Consider the following 17,583-nt stretch of genomic DNA (forward strand, 5'->3'; position numbering starts at 1 on the left):
CGCAATGCATATTCCCTTTTTTCTTTATCATAGCATGGCTAAAGTGGGGATGGTGGGAAGTAGCATTGAATCGATGGTTTCTGTGTGCTCTCTGGTGCCCAGATTCATTGAAAATAGTTATATTTATTGAATCCAAAGAGAGTCTAAGAATACCTGTGGTGAAACAGACAATAGTCTTTCTGTGGTGTCAGAATGCCAGTACAGCTAGCAAACTTGAAGCTTTGGGAAATTACAGGCATATCTCAATTATTGAAGATGAGTGTCTGGAAATAATTTTTTTCAACTGCAAATTTGGTACGAGAGGCAAAAAAAGGAATAAGGAAAGAATAGTGCTAAATTGCTACACCACAAAAGAAGTGTAGTTCAGTAGGTTTCAGGGCTTTTCAAAAATTCGAAATAAAGCCAGAAAGCATATTTGTAATAAAGCAAATGTTTCAATGTACACAAATTTTAGCTCCATCACAAAACTATTAAAAGTATTGTGCATAAAATTACCTTCATGCTATTTGTATAAAATGTATATGAAACATAAAATAATTTTGCGTTTAGACTTGTGGTTCCATCTCCACGATATTTCATTTTACATATGCAAATATTCCAAACTTTGAATAAAAAATCCAAAATACTGAACACCTCTGGTCCAAAGCATTTTGAATAAAATATTCTCAACTGTACATTCTAAATATGTTTTACCTTTATAAATCCTTGTAAGTAACCTAAAAAGTGAGTTCTCCTGTCTAATCCATTGCTATATATAGTGAGTTGATTGACATCTACAGCTTCAAGCTTGGAAGATTAGTTGACACCACTGGGGGAGCTTTTCTCTTCCACCGAGTGGGAATGACACCTTTAGGCAGACATTAGTGTTTAGAGGAGTCAATCCTAGAGACATTTTAAAGTAAGGTATGCCTTTACTCCATAGCCAGGGAAGATACTGAAAAGATGGCGAAGCCTAGATGGAGTCCTGTTTATGCAACCAATTTTTGCCTGGTAACTGTTCCTTTTTCCAGTTTGAGCCCTGCTTAATAGGCTAGTTCAGTTCTAAGGCTACATTAGAGATGCTGCATTGCTGTATTTCTCAAAAGAATGTAGCAGAACTCAAACTCTATAAATATCCCAAATTCTTCTTTCTGTGTATTCATTTTCTTTCCCCGCTTCTTGATCCTAGGAGGTCTCTGTGGAGACTTTATTGCAAGCCACTGATATCTCCCCTATACTCTTGAATCATGCACTGAAACCTCTAGCGAAGGAGAATGGGATCCTCAGCCAGAGTCAAAGTAAGTATGGAAGGGCTTCCAGGTACAGGAGAGAAGGGGATCTTGACCTAATGAGTGATCCTGTCTTTTAGCTACTTCCAGAGAGTGCATGGATGTGTCAGGACTGCTTGCTTTTGAGGAGAGTTTTCCTAGTCAGGCATCTCAGAAGGCAGCTTATGCCCTGAATTCAGAAAGTCTGAGGTGTTTCCTTTGATTCCAGATGTCTTGAAACTGAATGAAAGGATGTTGTCCCAGCTATCTGGCCAGCGTTTGTGGCTGTTGCCCAAGCAGACGTACCTGAATGTGGAAGAGGATGAAGGCAGCGCTCTGGAAAGGAAGAGGAACATCATCTGTTGTCTCCTCATCCAGATCTTGAAAGAAGAGAAAGAGATACACATTGACAACTTGGTCTTTAAAGTATGTAGTGCAATGGCCCATTCTTGTATTCAGTGCAGTTGGTAGCCAGACCAGGAACTAATTTCTCTCTCTCTTTCGCTCTCTCACTTTTGTCCACTCTCAGGTTATTGATGCCAGTCAGAAGTGGGAGTCTGGATCAACTCTGAAATTCTTACGCTTTTGCTGCAGAAGCACTGATGTCCTGTCCTGCATCTTGCATCTACTCAGCCAGGGCTACATCCGGCGACAGGAAGACAGCCCACAGCTCCTGGAGTACATCTCCACAGAGCCCACTACACCTCACAGAGGCCAAGCTCAGCTCATCTTTCAGGGCACGGATTCTCAGAAGAAAAAATCCCCTTCTGAGTCAAATGCAAGCAATAAATTTTCTCCTTTCAGGTAGCACTTTGTTTTGCTTTTAAATGAGAGCTGTGTAAGAGCTTTATGAGAATCAACCAAAATGTCATAAAAATATACCAAGTTTTGAGTTCTTCAGGATTCTGTCAGACTTGATACAAAAAAATAGGTTGCAGTGAATAATAATATAATAATAATAATAACTTTATTTTTATATCCCGCCCCATCTCCCCGGAGGGACTCGGAGCGGCTTACATGGGGCCATGCCCGACAACAATACAATAGCAGCAATAAAACAATAAAACAAAGATCGACAATGAAACAATGTCGCATCAATGTCGCATGAAGGAGCAAAGTAAAAAAAAATCTGGCCAGTTTTTTGGTTTTAAATCTACAACTAGATAACCTCTGAAATCAATGATTGCAGACTCAATTAAGATGAGCTTAAGTGGGAAGTATCAGTTTGCACCTACTGTGTAGTGAGTGAGTGTTCTCAATTTCTGGAGAAAAAGAAGCTGGCTCAGAATCAGAAACCTGACAGTTGTGTTACTTGACAATATGGTAAACAATATTTAGAGTGGGATTCTGCCTGCATGCTGTTGATAAGGCTGTTCTTGTTGTCAGGTTGGACACCTTTGGCCTTGGCACTGAACAAGTGCTGATGGAGACCGTGCTGCTGCCCATGGGGCGTACTATGAACCAAGAAGAAGTTGAGGTGCTGATGAACCAAACAATACAGAGGGTTGCAGACACTCTAAGTCTGAATACTGATATAGCTCAGCACCTGCTCATACACTGTAAATGGAATGTGGATGTTCTGATCCAGCGCTACTCAGAAGATTCAGAGCAGCTGCTATTTTCCTCAGGCCTGAAAGTGCGAAACCCTCAACCCCCTTCGAGCCCAGTCACCCACTGTCCTGTCTGCTTGAATCAGTTGAGTCAAGCAGACAATCCGCCTGTTCTGTGTTGCATGCACTACTGCTGCAAGGTGAGGATTGGCTTTGATTTTTTTAGACAAACATTTGTTATTAGTTGGACAATATAAAAAAAAGTTTTTGTGGTAGGATATATACTAGTAAAAGAACGACAGTGTCATCAACCTTCAAACATTGTTTAAAACACACTTGACCAGAACTTTATATAGGCTTCTAGAGTACCAAAGGAGGATGGCACACTATATATATATGTGTGTGTGTGTGTGTGTGGTAAGAAAGGTATGCAAACTCAAAATGAAACTTTTTGGTGATTGTAACTGGTATGATAGCCTCTCGAGTAAAGCAGTATTCCAACCCTATTTAATCAGTTTTTAAAAGAGAATGTGTATATAGTACAACTCCAGTTTCTAGCTATTTTTTCATCAGTACCTTACATAACTTGGTTGCAAATGCATGATTAAGTATTTTCTCCTGCCTTACTTTTACAGCCAGAAGCAGGTACAATGGAGGTCTAGTCCATAGCAATTGGGATGCAGGAGAATGTTGTTTCTAGTTTCCTCCCACCAGTAAACAAAGCTGCAAGAAAGAATTGTGATGGGTGCCCTGTTTCTAATTGTCACAGCTTTGATTGCTGACAGGAGGAGTGTGAAAATGTCATCTTCCTACACCCCAATAACCTGCTGAACAGATCTCCTTTGATCAGTGTATCTGCTGACTATTAAGGTATTGATAGGGGAGGGCATTTATAATGGTGTCAATCATGCCACAATTGTAAAAACATAATGTAAAGATGTCAGAAAGGGGGAGAAATCTTTTTTTAAAATCCCACCGTTGCCACCAATTGTAAAGATGTCAGAAAGGGGGGAAAATCTTTTTTTAAAAATCCCACCACTGACACCATTTGCAGAGATGTGGAGATGGAGGTTGTTTTTAATTATATATTATATTATTGTTATATATTTTATATTATCCGCTGCCACCAATATAAAGATGTTTTGTTTAAAAGCTGCCACCAAAGGTAAAGATGTTTATTTATGCTACCACCAAATTATAGAGGTTTTATAATGCTGCCACCAGATGTCAAGGGGATCATCAGCTCTTGCCACCACTATAGGAATGCGTAGCCACTAGCTACTTAGAGAGGAGACTTTTAAATTTTGTTTTTCTTTCTTCTTCTTGTTTATTCTTAATGTGTGTATATATGACAGAGACTGAGATGCTTGAAGGAACAATAACACGTTTATTCAGGCACAAGCTTAATAGTTGCAATAACTTTTCTTCTTGTTTGAGGCACTTAGATTAACAGTTGCAATGCTATATTGAGGTGTTTCAAACTTTAAAATGCCACTTCTTTCTCTCTTCTGCTTTAACCTGCAGTCACCCTGTGAATTACAATCACAGCCTATCTGTTCCTTATCTGGAAACAGGTTACCTTAAAATAAGTCACCGAACTTATTTTTAAAATGACTCAATTAAACTCTTGAGTCTCCCTGATCCCCCTCAACTGAGAATCAGTCTTCTCTGTGTCTCATAAGAACACAGACTCGAAAATCAACCTTCCCTGTGGTTCTCTGACCACAGACTGAGTTTCCCTCCAAATTCTACTCTCTCTTCAACTAAACGCAGTTGGCTCCGCCCCCTTCTCCATGGCAACCACTCATGAGAGCAGAGTAACTGAAATACTGACTCTTTTAAAACACAGTTAAACATGACTTTTAAAACGCAGTTAAACATGACATCTGTAAACTAAAAAAACACACTTCTTTACACATAATATTACTGAATGCAGAATACTTCCAGATCCACATGTTTAGATGAGAAATCCATAACTGCACTATAGGAAGCCACCTGTTGTCTTTATTAGAAATATATTAAAGGTGTCCATTAATATCTTGATGGCAGGCCTATTACTTCTTTCAACTTGAAAACTACACTTCATTTAATGCAGTCCAAAATAGCTTTTGTCTTTGCTGCAGCATCCCATCTGTCTTGTGTTCAGTTTATGACCAACAATTATCCCAAGGTACTTTTCGCATATAGCATCACTGAGCCATGTTCCCCACAACCTACAGCTGTGTATTTGGGTCTTATCCTTGTTTAATTTCATTTTATTAATGTTTGCCTAATTTTTGAGTTTAACAGAATGTTTTTGAATTCTATGTGTTGTCAAAGACTTTCATCGCGAGAATCACTGGGTTGCTGAGTTTTCCGGGCTTTATGACCATGTTCCAGGAGCGTTCTCTCCTGACATTTCGCCTACACCTATGGCAGGCATCCTCAGAAGTTGTGAGGTCTGTTGAAAACTAGGCAAGTGAGGTTATATATCTGTGGAATACCCAGGGTGGGAAAAAGAAGTCTTGTTTGTTTGAGGCAAGTATGAATATTGCAATTGGCCAGCTTATTAGTATTGAAAAGCTTTGCAGCTTGAAAGCCTGGCTGCTTCCCACCTGAGGGAATCATTTGTTGGGAGGTGTTAGCTGGCCATGATTGTTTCCTGTCTGGAATTCCCCTTTCACCATGTCGGACTTCACAGAGGAACCATTGAAACCTACACGCATGTGGACAATTTCAACAGATAGGAGAAAACCATGAAAATGAACAAAATCAAGACAGTAAATATAGAACGACACTCAGAAAATGGGAATTTCAGACAAGGAACAATCAGGACAGGCTAACACCTCCCAACAAAGGATTCCCCCAGGCAGGAAGTAGCCAGGCTTTAAAGCTGCAAGGCTTTTCAGTGCTAATCAAAATGGCCAATTGCAGCATTCACACTTGCCTCCAACAGGCAAGAGTTCTTTCTCCCAACCTGGACATTCCACAGATATATAAACCCCACTTGCCTAGTTTCCAACAGACCTCACAACCTCTGAGGATGCCTGCCATAGATTTGAGTGAAACATCAGGAGAGAATGCTTGTGGAACATGGCCATACAGCCCGTAAAACTCGCAACAACCCTTTTTGAATTTTGTTCATTTTTTCCAACATGATAGCCACACCTCCCAGCTTTGTATCATCTGTAAACTTCATAAAGATTCCCTCCACCTCATCATCAAAATCATTTAAAAAATTTTTTTGAAGAATAATGGGGACAGAACCTTGAAGCAGTTCTATTCAATTCAAGATGATCCAGTTTGCTTACTGTGTTCACACATTCACATTTATGCTAGAACATTGTTTCCACCTTTCTACTGATCTCATCCATAGCATTTACTTATAAGACCTAGCAAATGGCTTCCTTTCTGCTCACGATGCTGATTGTCTGCACATATTTAGAACTGACAGTCCCATTTTTTCTCTCCCTGCTTTTCCTTTCCTTTTTTCAATTAGTCCTGCTGGAATGAGTACTTGACAACTCGGATTGAACAAAACCTGATTTTGAACTGCATATGTCCTATCTCTGACTGCCCTGCACAACCCACTACTGATTTTATCCGTTCTATTATTTCCTCTAAAGAGGTCATTGCCAAGGTAGGCACAATAGTTTTGATGTGTAAGCTCAGTCCATTGAAATTCACTTTCTGTGTGTTCTTCAAGGTGACTGTAAAGAAGCAGCTTTGTCTTTACAAAATCATTTTCTTCCTTACAGGCTTGGACTGAGTTTAGTAGATTTATTTCATTTGTTCAATTTGCCATTAACCAGTTTGTAGCTTTAAGATTTCAGGTTGTCTATGTTTATTTTGCAGAACTTCTCATCTCTGTGTTCACCAACTTCTGTACAGTGTTCTGATCAACTTTCCTAGTATACAACATCCTCCGCATTATATGTCAGCTACTATATCTCAAAATAAACCTGCACTGTGATTGGAATTGTGACAGACAGATAAGATACTGAAGGAAATCGCAAATTGTCTTCTTAAATGCCACTGTTCTTATTAATCTAAACTCGCATTTGGAATTTAAATATTTTTAATTTCTTTTATTAAGCACTTGCTTCATGTTTTGAATTAAAAACCATCTTAGCAAGAGAAGCACTAGTTATATTATTAGAGCTCAGAAGGAATTTTAGAAGAGAATTGTATGTTTTAAAAAGATGTACTTTGGATCTTTCCATAGAAATTGCTCATCTAGGCAAGAAATGTGGACATTGCAGAAATCTACTGCTTGGAAACGGAGATAATGAGGAGGCATTCAGTTGTTGTGTTCCTTAGCAAGAACTTTTTTTCTTGCATTGATTGTAACAATTTGAATGCTATTTAAGTCTTAACACATATATCCCAATTTTTTTTTACCTCCTCTGGATTGTTTTCTTACCTCTCCTAGTTAAAATAAAGCAAAAATAGGGTTAATTGCTGTGTGTGGAAAGCCATTTAAAAACAAGCCACAGCACCTACGGAGGCGAGGTGACTAAACTAAAAGTCACTTCTGATCATTTCTGCTTTTTTTTTAAGCCTCCAGTGGGCTGAAAATTGGCACACAAACCCCTGATGTAATTTATGTCACCAGATTCAGTCTCATCTAAAGATCTCCATCTATATATATATAAATGTAATGTGCTGTTTTCCTGTGGAATAAACAGCAAAAACCACTGAACCAAATCACACCAAATTTGGCCACAAAAGACATAGTCATCCAGTCTATGTCTTTCAAACAAAAAAAACCCTAGAAAAATAAAGCCCAAATTAGAGAACGAAAAAGAGCCGTTTCCCCCCTTTAGAAATGGCTCAGAACGGTAGGCCCCGCCCCTTTAGGCCCCACCCACTTCGTATCCTAGCAATTCCCTCAGCCAAAATGGTGCCTAGGATCCAGGCACACTGCCTATAAAATACAGATTATCTGATTTGAACTGGATTATATGGCAGTGTAGACTCAAGTCCCTCCCACACAGCTATATAACCCAGAATGCCAAGGCACATAATCCACAGTATCTGCTTTGAACTGGATTATCTTGAGTCCCCTTCCATATAACCCAGTTCAGTGTGGATTTTACACAGCTGTGTAGAAGGGGCCTCTCATAGTCCAGTTCTAAGCAGATGATATAAGATTATAAATATAATATATAATATTTACTGTGGTATAATAATACAGAACAATATAATCTCTAAAATCAGGACAGTAAATAAAGAATAACACTCTGAAAACAGGGAAATTCTAGACAGGAAACAATCAGGACCAGCTAACACCTCCCAACTAAGGATTCCCCGAGGCAGGAAGTATCCAGGCTTTGAAGCTGCAAGGCCATTAAATGCTAATCAAGGTGACTAACTGCAGCATTCATACTTGCTGCACCAAGACTATTAATTGCTATTCAACCTGGGCAACCAAGGATTCCACAAGGTAGAAAGTGGCCAGGCTTTTAAGCTGCAAGACTATCCAGTGCAATTCAATCTGGCCAAACAATGATTCCCCTACAAAGGACGTAGCCAGGCTTCAAAGTGGCTCTTTGATTGAGGGTGCTACTCCAGCTTGCCAAACAAGGATTCCCCTAACAATAATACAGCCAGGCATTGAAGCTGCAAGGCTATTCAGTGCAATTCAACCAGACCAACAAAGGATTAACCTTGGTAGAAGGCAGCCAGGCTTTGAAGCAGCAATACTATTCTGTACTATTGAAGCTGACCAACCAAAGATTCTGCTAGATAGCAAACAGCCAGGTCTTGAAGCAGCGAGGCTATTAATTGCAATTCTAATAGCCCAAAAAACCATTCCCCAAGAACGCAAGTACCCAGCCTCCCAAGCAGCAAGCCTATTCCATTGTATTCCAGCTTACCAAACAAGGATTCCCATAAGAAGAAAATGGCCAGGCTTTGAGGCTGCAAGGCTATTCACTGCTATTCCACCTGGCCAACAAAGAATTCCCATAAGCCACAGCAAACGCGTGGCCGGGCACAGCTAGTATTGTATAAAATACCCTTTTCACACTGGACTCCATAGAAAATTGACCATAAGTTATTAGTTTTACTGATACATCACCACATAATTGTAGAATTGAATACTAAATACCATTTTGTATAGTGCCTTTGTGTTTAGTAACTATTTTTCCCATTTTAAGCATATTTTAAGCAAATTGATGTTTTTGCTTTTTTGATATGGGCCTTGCAGCTTCAGAGGTTAATGAGTTCATCTGTCCACTTTTTCTGCGTGTTTATCTAACAAATAAGCCAGCAAACCCTTCACTAATGTGTGAAGATGCTTTTATTTTTACTATATCTGCAGTTCTTTATTTCTTTTGAAAACATTTGGTTAAAACACTTGGGACAAAAAATCTTCTGAAAGAGAAGGAATCTCAGTTATGGAATGCCCTGCACAAGATAGTATGTCTCTTTTTTAGATAGCAGAATAAACCTTTTAAAAATGTAAACACTTATAAGCCATCTTTCTGGATCATGTCTGATAATGACAAGGGACAAAATAAAATAATTTTTAACTGTCAAAAGTAATACATTAAAATATAATTGAGCCACTATTTTAAATTACGTTTCCTTCAATTAGATATTTTACACCTCATATAATTTCATTCATTTGTTCATTGCATATGTATCTGTTACCTGGTCTGTTAGTATATTTCATTATTTCACCTGCTTTATTGATGATCTCTTTTTTTTTTGATTCGGCCATTCATAATCAGTGTCATATGTTTTTTCTGAGCTTGTTGTAAAATTAATTAACTACGGACATTTTGCTTGAGAACCCCAAAACTGCCATTTCTTTGTTTCTCTCAGCAGTATGAGAAAGCACTCTTGAGGGGTTATGTTGAATGCTGTTCAAACCTTACCTGGTGCACGAACCCTCAGGGCTGTGACCAGATCCTTTGCAAGGAAGGCCTTGGTTGTGGAGAAGCATGTTCAAAGTGCTCTTGGATCTCTTGCTTTAACTGCAATTTTCCAGAGGTAGGCATAAGATAAGGCTCCAAGGAGGAACTTGGCAGTTTTATTTGCAAGAGCATTACTGTGAATTTTTGCTCTCCATGCAATTCAGGCTCTTTGTCTCTTGCAGGCTCACTATCCTGCCAGCTGCAGCCACATGTCCCAGTGGATGGATGATGGTGGCTTCTATGAGGGGATGACTGTGGAAGCCCAAAGCAAGCACCTGGCTAAACTAATTTCCAAACGCTGTCCAAGTTGCCAAGCTCAAATCGAGAAGAATGAGGGCTGTCTTCAGTGAGTAACTTTTTCTGTACTCCTTGGCTTAGAGGTCATCTCATATGGATTTGGGAGCTTTTCTTAGCTTTTTGGCTGTTGGGTAATTAATTGTACCAGTGTTATGTAGTACACTGGTCTGTCCTGTTGCATCTTTCTTATCAGAAAGCTCCAGGAAGGAGGAGCTTGAGGGATGTTAAGAAAGGATTCAGCATTCAGTTTTCTCTTGCCCCATCTCTGCTACATGTCTCCCCCTCATGATATTCCACTGGTGTCCACTTGATCATTTATGAGGTGAGAAGCTGCAGGTCAAGGAAAGGAAAAGTAGGTACAGTGAGCTCGCCATAGCTGCGGGTTTGCAATTTGTGGATTCCACCCACTGCAAATTCAAATGTAGACAATATTGTACATTTGAATCCATGATGAGAAACACATCAGCCACCTGGTTCTACCTTTGAGGCACTGGGTTTCTTTCACAGAGCAGAAGTGGGAAGTTGGCAAGACTTACTGTTGCCTCCACATCAGCCTTATGGCATTTTTAACAGGAGTTTATAAGTTCACCTCATATTCACTCTCTCTCTGTGAAATATAACCATTTATTTGGGGGCCGGGCTGTGGCACAGGCTGGTGAGCAGCCTGCTGCAATAAATCACTCTGACCATGAGGTCTAGAGTTTGAGGCCAGCCCGTGGCGGGGTGAGCACCCATCAATTAAAAAATAAAAAATAGCCCCTGCTCGTTGCTGACCTAGCAACCCGAAAGATAGTTGCATCTATCAAGTAGGAAATAAGGTACCACTTATAAAGTGGGGAGGCAAATTTAACTAATTTACAACTTTGGAATGAGGAAGTGCCGTCACAGTGGATGATGAAGCAGCTGCTCCCCCCTATGGCCAGAATCGAACATCCCCTCAGGAGAAGGTTAAATTGCCTCTGCGTCTGTCTCTGTCTCGGTTCTATGTGTATATGAGCATTGAATGTTTGCCCTATATGTATATAATGTGATCTACCCTGAGTCCCCTTTGGGGTGAGAAGGGCAGAATATAAATACTGTAAATAAATAAATAAATAAATAAATAAATAAGCAAGTCAAGAGAATGCGAATGAGAGGATAGTTTTGTAAATGCAAATTGAAATGATTTAGGGCAACAGTGGAGGTGGAAGCAAGCATCAACAGTCAAGCATACCGCATTCTTTAGGCTCTGCTACCTCTTCAGATCCATAAATCAACCACTTCTATCTTGTGGAGGAGCCCTGTCTTCTTGAAGGCAGAAATATGTTGCTGGTATGCTCCCCACTGTGGATTCATATGTAAGATACTGTGTTTGTTTGAATCTGTGGTGGGTTGAATAATGAACCCACAGATATGGTCTTTGGCAGAAGTGGGTGGCTGGCATGGTCCCCACAGGTGTAGGAGCCTGAAAAATGAGCTGTACCTGCTGGCATTGGCCTGCCACTGACTCCACAGCCACCTTACACATTTTAATGGGGACATGCACATTTTTGGAATATTTATGCAGGGTCAGGAACCAATCCCCGCAGATACCAAGGGCCCACTTATATCAATTTACTAATTTACTTATGGGATATAGAAGGATTTGCTTCAATCTTAGGTGTCAATGAGTCCATGAATATTCTGGTCATGTTTCTAGAAATGTTCTAAGCTTCAATAATGTAATTATTTCTACTTCTGAAGAGATGTAGCAGTGTTTTTGGGGAGTGGGATGGGGGTGGAATGCTTTCCCATAGTGGCTAAAAAAGATTAAAGTTTGGACATTCATTAAAGAAAAGAGGAAACAATATTTCAGGTCTCAATATCTATTTTAGCAAAGGATGCTTTTAATAGATGGCCTAGTGCATGGAAAACTGCGCAGATCTCTTAATAGCTAAAAGGTTATTTTAAAAATTAGCATAATCATTAACTAATGATAAGTGGTTTCAATAGATGTGGAATGGATCATTCATCCAGAGTTCTTGAATAAGTTGTATATATAATTCTTAGACGAGGTGTAGCTCAGTAGAATCATAGAATCATAGAATCATAGAATAGTAGAGTTGGAAGAGACCACATGGGCCATCCAGTCCAACCCCCTGCTAAGAAGCAGGAAATCGCATTCAAAGCACCCCCGACAGATGGCCATCCAGCCTCTGCTTAAAAGCCTCCAAAGAAGGAGCCTCCACCACGGCCCCGGGGAGAGAGTTCCACTGTCGAACAGCTCTCACAGTGAGGAAGTTCTTCCTGATGTTTAGGTGGAATCTCCTTTCCTGTAGTTTGAAGCCATTGTTCCGTGTCCTAGTCTGTAGGGCAGCAGAAAACAAGCTTGCTCCCTCCTCCCTATGACTTCCCTTCACGTATTTGTACATGGCTATCATGTCTCCTCTCAGCCTTCTCTTCTGCAGGCTAAACATGCCCAGCTCTTTAAGCCGCTCCTCATAGGGCTTGTTCTCCAGACCCTTAATCATTTTAGTCGCCCTCCTCTGGACGCTTTCCAGCTTGTCAACATCTCCCTTCAACTGTGGTGCCCCAAATTGGACACAGTATTCCAGGTGTGGTCTGACCAAGGCAGAATAGAGGGGGAGCATAACTTCCCTGGATCTAGACGCTATTCCCCTATTGATGCAGGCCAGAATCCCATTGGCTTTTTTAGCAGCCGCATCACATTGTTGGCTCATGTTTAACTTGTTGTCCACAAGGACTCCAAGGTCTTTTTCGCACGCACTGCTGTCAAGCCAGGCGTCCCCCATTCTGTATCTTTGATTTCCATTTTTTCTGCCGAAGTGAAGTATCTTGCATTTGCCCCTGTTGAAATACAAGTCATTGCTTGTATCTGTAAAAGTTTACCTTGAATCCAAGACCAAACTATGAAGTACAGTACTGCCATGTGGCATTTTAGCTAAGTAGCCTCCCCTGCTATGAAGTGGCCTAAGGAGGAGGCACTTTGGAAGGAATAGCAGGATGGAACAAAATAGTGCTTAGGCTATTTTTTTAATACTCTCGGCTGTTTGTCCAGTCAAAAACTATCTGGAAGAATTGAGAAGGGGGCATCTTGAAGAGTGTGAAGTTTCTTCATTAAGTTTTCATTATACTCTTTCTGTACCACAAAATTCTCACTTGTGAAAAACATTGTGCTGTGAGTTAACTTAACCACATACCTGGTTTTAACATGTAATTTGTCTGTTGGTTGGCCATAGTTTTGGTTTTATCAAGATTACATAGGGAATTTGTTACCCTGGAATTATCGGCAAGACAAAACCTAAAGCTTTGTTCAAGTGTTATGCTCTTAGTATAGTTAAATGCAGAAAGAATGGGATTTCTGGTTCTAGTTTTACTTCTGCATTCCTATCAGTCTTGGCCATTAAGCAAGGGCTGTCCTATAAATTGGCAGTACTGATAATGCATAATTCCTTTGCATGTCACATTTTACAAACAAGCTCCCAATTGGGTTGGGGTGGTGGAACGGAATTCTTTTTTATGATGTGAAGTAATTTCCCTGCTGAAATCTTAGAAACAAGCCTTTCTGGAAATAGATTTCTTGAATTATGTTCAGTATGAATGGGATATTATTATTTTAAAAATCTTGGGATTTGACCACTATTTTCAGTCATTGCATTGATAAAGGTTCTACAGACCCGCAACTGTTTTTTGTAACGGCAGAGATTTCTGTCTCACCATGTGGGTATGAGGAATGAAGTATCTTGCCATAGCATCAAGTTAAACTAATGGTCATTATTTTCATTACATGCAGTATGACTTGTGCCAAATGTAACCATGGATTTTGCTGGCGTTGTTTGAAGCCTTGGAAACCAACCCACAAAGACTATTATAACTGCTCTGCTATGGTGAGTATATGATTATAGAGCACAAGTCATGATGGCATTCTGTCTTATGATCTGTACATTAATTTAAATCATTCAATGAGATCCTTCTCAAAGTTTCACAAGTAGGAGAAGTGTAGCAATGAGAAGGACATTTCTGTGGTGGAGAACACCTAAACACCCATGGAAATTAGATAGGTGGCAACACTACAATCTTTATTGCACCAGGTTCAATACATTCCTATTTGCCAGAGGATATTATTTGATTATATTCTTTCCTCTGGTCATATGGTTTGTTGCTTGAATCATCTTGAATTTTATTGCTAATTTTTAAAGAATGGCATTGTACTTGTAATTTAGAGTGCTCATGCCTGTGCAGGGCTCTAGACTCAATTCTAAATGAAGAGTACTTTAAAAATTTAAAAAGGAATCAGTGATGCATGTTTTCCATTAGGTAACTATTTTGCATTTCCTTCCCTCAGGTGAGCAAAGCAGCACGACAGGAGAAGCGTTTCCAAGACTATAATGAAAGATGCACTTTCCATCATCAAGCAAGGGTGAGAATCCCTATCCTGGATTTTGCATCTCACTACCCGTTTCTTTTCATTTTAGGTCATTGTAGTCCATACTGCCATAATTAGCTCAAATCAATACATTAAATAACAGTCTTAGTAATGTGGCATCACCTTATCCAGTGAGAAAAGATCCTTTAGAAAGGATTATTGATTGGTTCATAATCAGAACGCTGAGACTGAATCTTCTTGAGACCAAAATATGAAATGTGTCCAAGCTCAATAGACTACATATTTTTTACAGGAGATCAGGTCTCTTGCAGAATTTTTCCTTGTGGGAAGGATGTCCAAAATTAATGTTCCTTAAAGTTAAAAGATCTTTAAGATCACTGTAAAGGATTTTATCTCTCAGACTTGGATTCAGCTCTCCCACTATTTCTTCCTCTTGGTAGGATGAATCTTAACCATTTTCTCCCTCAGAACAATCATATCAGATGCTTAAACTGTGAAGGGTCCTTTAGAAAAGATGCAGTACTGAAAAAACTTCCTTCAATATAATCCACTTCAGTGGTGATGAAATAGGGAAAATCTTTGATGAAGAACCTAATGTCTCATGAAGCCCATAGAAAACCGTATTATCTAAGAAATTAGAGTCGATGTGGTCTATCCAGTGCAATTATCTGAATCTTCTTCCCAGATAACCCCAGGAACAGGTCTAAAAACGAAGATACAAAGAACCTTTTTAGTGTTGGGCTGTGTTATCAGTGTTAGAGGATAGATATTAGCTGATCCTTACTCAAAAATAATATGCTATTATAGGCCGCTTTATAAAGAAGCTACTTTTCTCATCTATTTTACAATTTATTTAATCCATGTTGATGTTTTAAAACTTTCAAAAAACAATAGATTCATGCTCTTCATCAAGTTATACCAATCATGATGGACACAAACATTCATAAGTAGCTGAAATTAATATTAATGTTAGAAATAAACTATGAAGAACAATTTGTTTTTCAAACAAGGCAGTTCTTTATGTCAGTTTTTTATGAAGAGCAATAGATTCGTGCTCTTCATCAAGTTATACCAATCATAGTGAACACGAAAATTCATAAGCAGCTGAGCTTAATACTAATGTCGGAAATGAACTATGAAGAACACTTTGCTTTACAGACAAGGCAGTTGTTCACGTCATATGAACTCTGTGTCTATGTGTCGAGAATATTTGGCTTAGTTGGCCAAGCAGAGCTGAAAAATAGGAGGAAAAGAGATTCCACCTAAACATTGGGGAAAACTTCCTGAGAGCATGAGTGTTCAACAATAGAATTTGCTGCCTTGCAGTGCAGTGGAATCTCATTCTCTGGAGGTTTCTAAACAGAGGCTGGATGGCCATCAGTCAGGAGTGCTTTGATTGTGTGTTCCTGCATGGCAAAAGGGGGTTGGCCTGCATGGCCTTTTTGATCTCTTTCAACTCTGATTCTGTGAGACAGTGCTCTCCGGAAGTGATGATAGTTGGGTGACCATAGTAAGTTTCTAATCACTCACTTTCTTGAGAGACTGCATGCACCTGCAAATAGCACAGATTCACAAATAACAGAAAAAAATAGAGAGCTGGAAAAATCACTGTGTCATCTTCCATTTTAGGAATTTGCTATGAACTTGCGTAATAGAGTTTCCACTGTCAGTGATGTGCCACAAATCCGGACGCTGAAATTTGTTGTTGATGCCTGCAAAATGCTGGAACAGGCACGAAAAGTAAGTAATTCAGAGAAAGATTTTGGAGACAGCTGTGATGCATGTGTATTAATTGTTTTAATTTGATTTGGATACTGACTTTTATTTGTGTTTTATGTTTGGTTTTTACTACATGTTGTATTATATGTGGCATTTATTCTGCCATTGTGTAAGACCGCTCTGGGGGCCCCTGGGGGAGAAGAGCAGTATATCAAATAAATAAATAAACAAACAATACTCTTCTGTTGCAATTTTTTCATTTTTGTTCAGAAAATGCCCTTATATTCCAGAACCACTTCAAAAGGTTTTAAAATTTTCTGAAATATTCAGAGGAGTCAAGCATTGGTACCAAAACTGTTTTGGAATTTTTTTAATCAAACGAGCGATGGCTTTTGGGGAAAAGATGCATTGCAACCTAGCTGTGATCATAAGCTTCCTAAGGCATGTAAATGTATTCCCTGTGCTTATTTATAGGGGAAACTAAGAGTTCAGCTACGTTCAAAGAAATGCTACAAAACACCACACAGTCCATTCTAATGAGTTGAAGTTATAAGTATACAACAACTCTGGGCAGCAACCAGCACTTAGGACGTCCAGTTGGGTCATGAGTGCAGCCTTGAAACATTTCAGTTTTTAGCATGGTCACACCAAGCCTATGTTGATCCTTTTTACAGATTGTACATTTCAAACGAGTCCTAGAATATGCACCTACTTTCAGTTAATAACCAGTGCCTCCTGTAGAGTCAAACTATTCGTCTCTCTACCCTAGTACTGTTCATACTGAATGGTAGCAGCATCCCAGAGTTTCATGGAGGATTCTTACCCAGCTTTATGGAGAGGGTGTTGAAGATTGCACTGAATGTGAAATGTATGATCTCTCATTGATACACTGTCCGTTATACGAGTGTCCTAATCAATTTGACTTATAATAATAATAATAATAATAATAATAATAATAATAATTTTATTATTTGTACCCCACCTCTATCTCCCCGCAGGGACTCAGGGTGGCTTACAAATGCAAAAGAGTATACATACAAAAACATCAAATACCGAAAACGCACAAATGAAAAATTAAAACATACGATTAAAATCAAACTATTAATAAGACAAAGTTAAAACACATCAATAAAAACATAAGGGTGGGCTGATCAAAGTGCACTAAGTGAGACTTATAAACATGGAGGAAGTTAAAAGTGCTATAAGAACATGGAGAACCCAAAAGTGAGTTGAACCCTGAGGCTATATAGAGAAATTACCCATGCGAATGCAACTGATTAAGGACAAACCATTTGTACAATAATTTAGCATTCAAGAGGGTCACAAACTCCAAGTTCTAGGTTGCCCAATCCCATAAATGGATGTTCCCTTCTATTTATGATTGCATCATAGTGCAAAGAAAGTTAGACTAGCATTATGAAATAGTAATTAGCCATTGTTTTTAGTGTGTGTGTGAGTGAGAGAGAGAAAGAGAGAGAGAGAAATAAATACATTCAAAGTCA

The 17,583-nt window shown here is 39.2% G+C and overlaps 1 protein-coding gene and 1 long non-coding RNA gene across 5 annotated transcripts in view; one reads left to right on the forward strand and one right to left on the reverse strand.

The window, feature by feature from the left end:
* LOC100561099 (cullin-9) overlaps positions 1-17,583 on the forward strand; it is a 78,163-nt gene that overhangs the window by 56,310 nt on the left and 4,270 nt on the right. For 2 of the 4 annotated variants that reach the window (XM_016991761.2, XM_008104908.3), the window contains exons 28-37: positions 1,169-1,277; positions 1,477-1,673; positions 1,777-2,051; positions 2,634-2,997; positions 6,276-6,416; positions 9,608-9,775; positions 9,882-10,045; positions 13,769-13,862; positions 14,321-14,395; positions 15,992-16,102. In XM_016991761.2, coding sequence (XP_016847250.2) covers positions 1,169-1,277; positions 1,477-1,673; positions 1,777-2,051; positions 2,634-2,997; positions 6,276-6,416; positions 9,608-9,775; positions 9,882-10,045; positions 13,769-13,862; positions 14,321-14,395; positions 15,992-16,102 — 1,698 coding nt within the window. The remainder of the gene's footprint in view (positions 1-1,168; positions 1,278-1,476; positions 1,674-1,776; positions 2,052-2,633; positions 2,998-6,275; positions 6,417-9,607; positions 9,776-9,881; positions 10,046-13,768; positions 13,863-14,320; positions 14,396-15,991; positions 16,103-17,583) is intronic. The other 2 variants (XM_008104907.3, XM_062971121.1) reach the window with 1 other exon arrangement.
* Positions 1-17,583, reverse strand: part of LOC134296375 (uncharacterized) — a 36,295-nt gene that overhangs the window by 7,698 nt on the left and 11,014 nt on the right. The window lies entirely within an intron of this gene.

The sequence above is a fragment of the Anolis carolinensis genome, chromosome 1, assembly GCF_035594765.1.
Source record: "Anolis carolinensis isolate JA03-04 chromosome 1, rAnoCar3.1.pri, whole genome shotgun sequence".
Classification (NCBI taxonomy): Eukaryota; Metazoa; Chordata; class Lepidosauria; order Squamata; family Dactyloidae; genus Anolis; species Anolis carolinensis.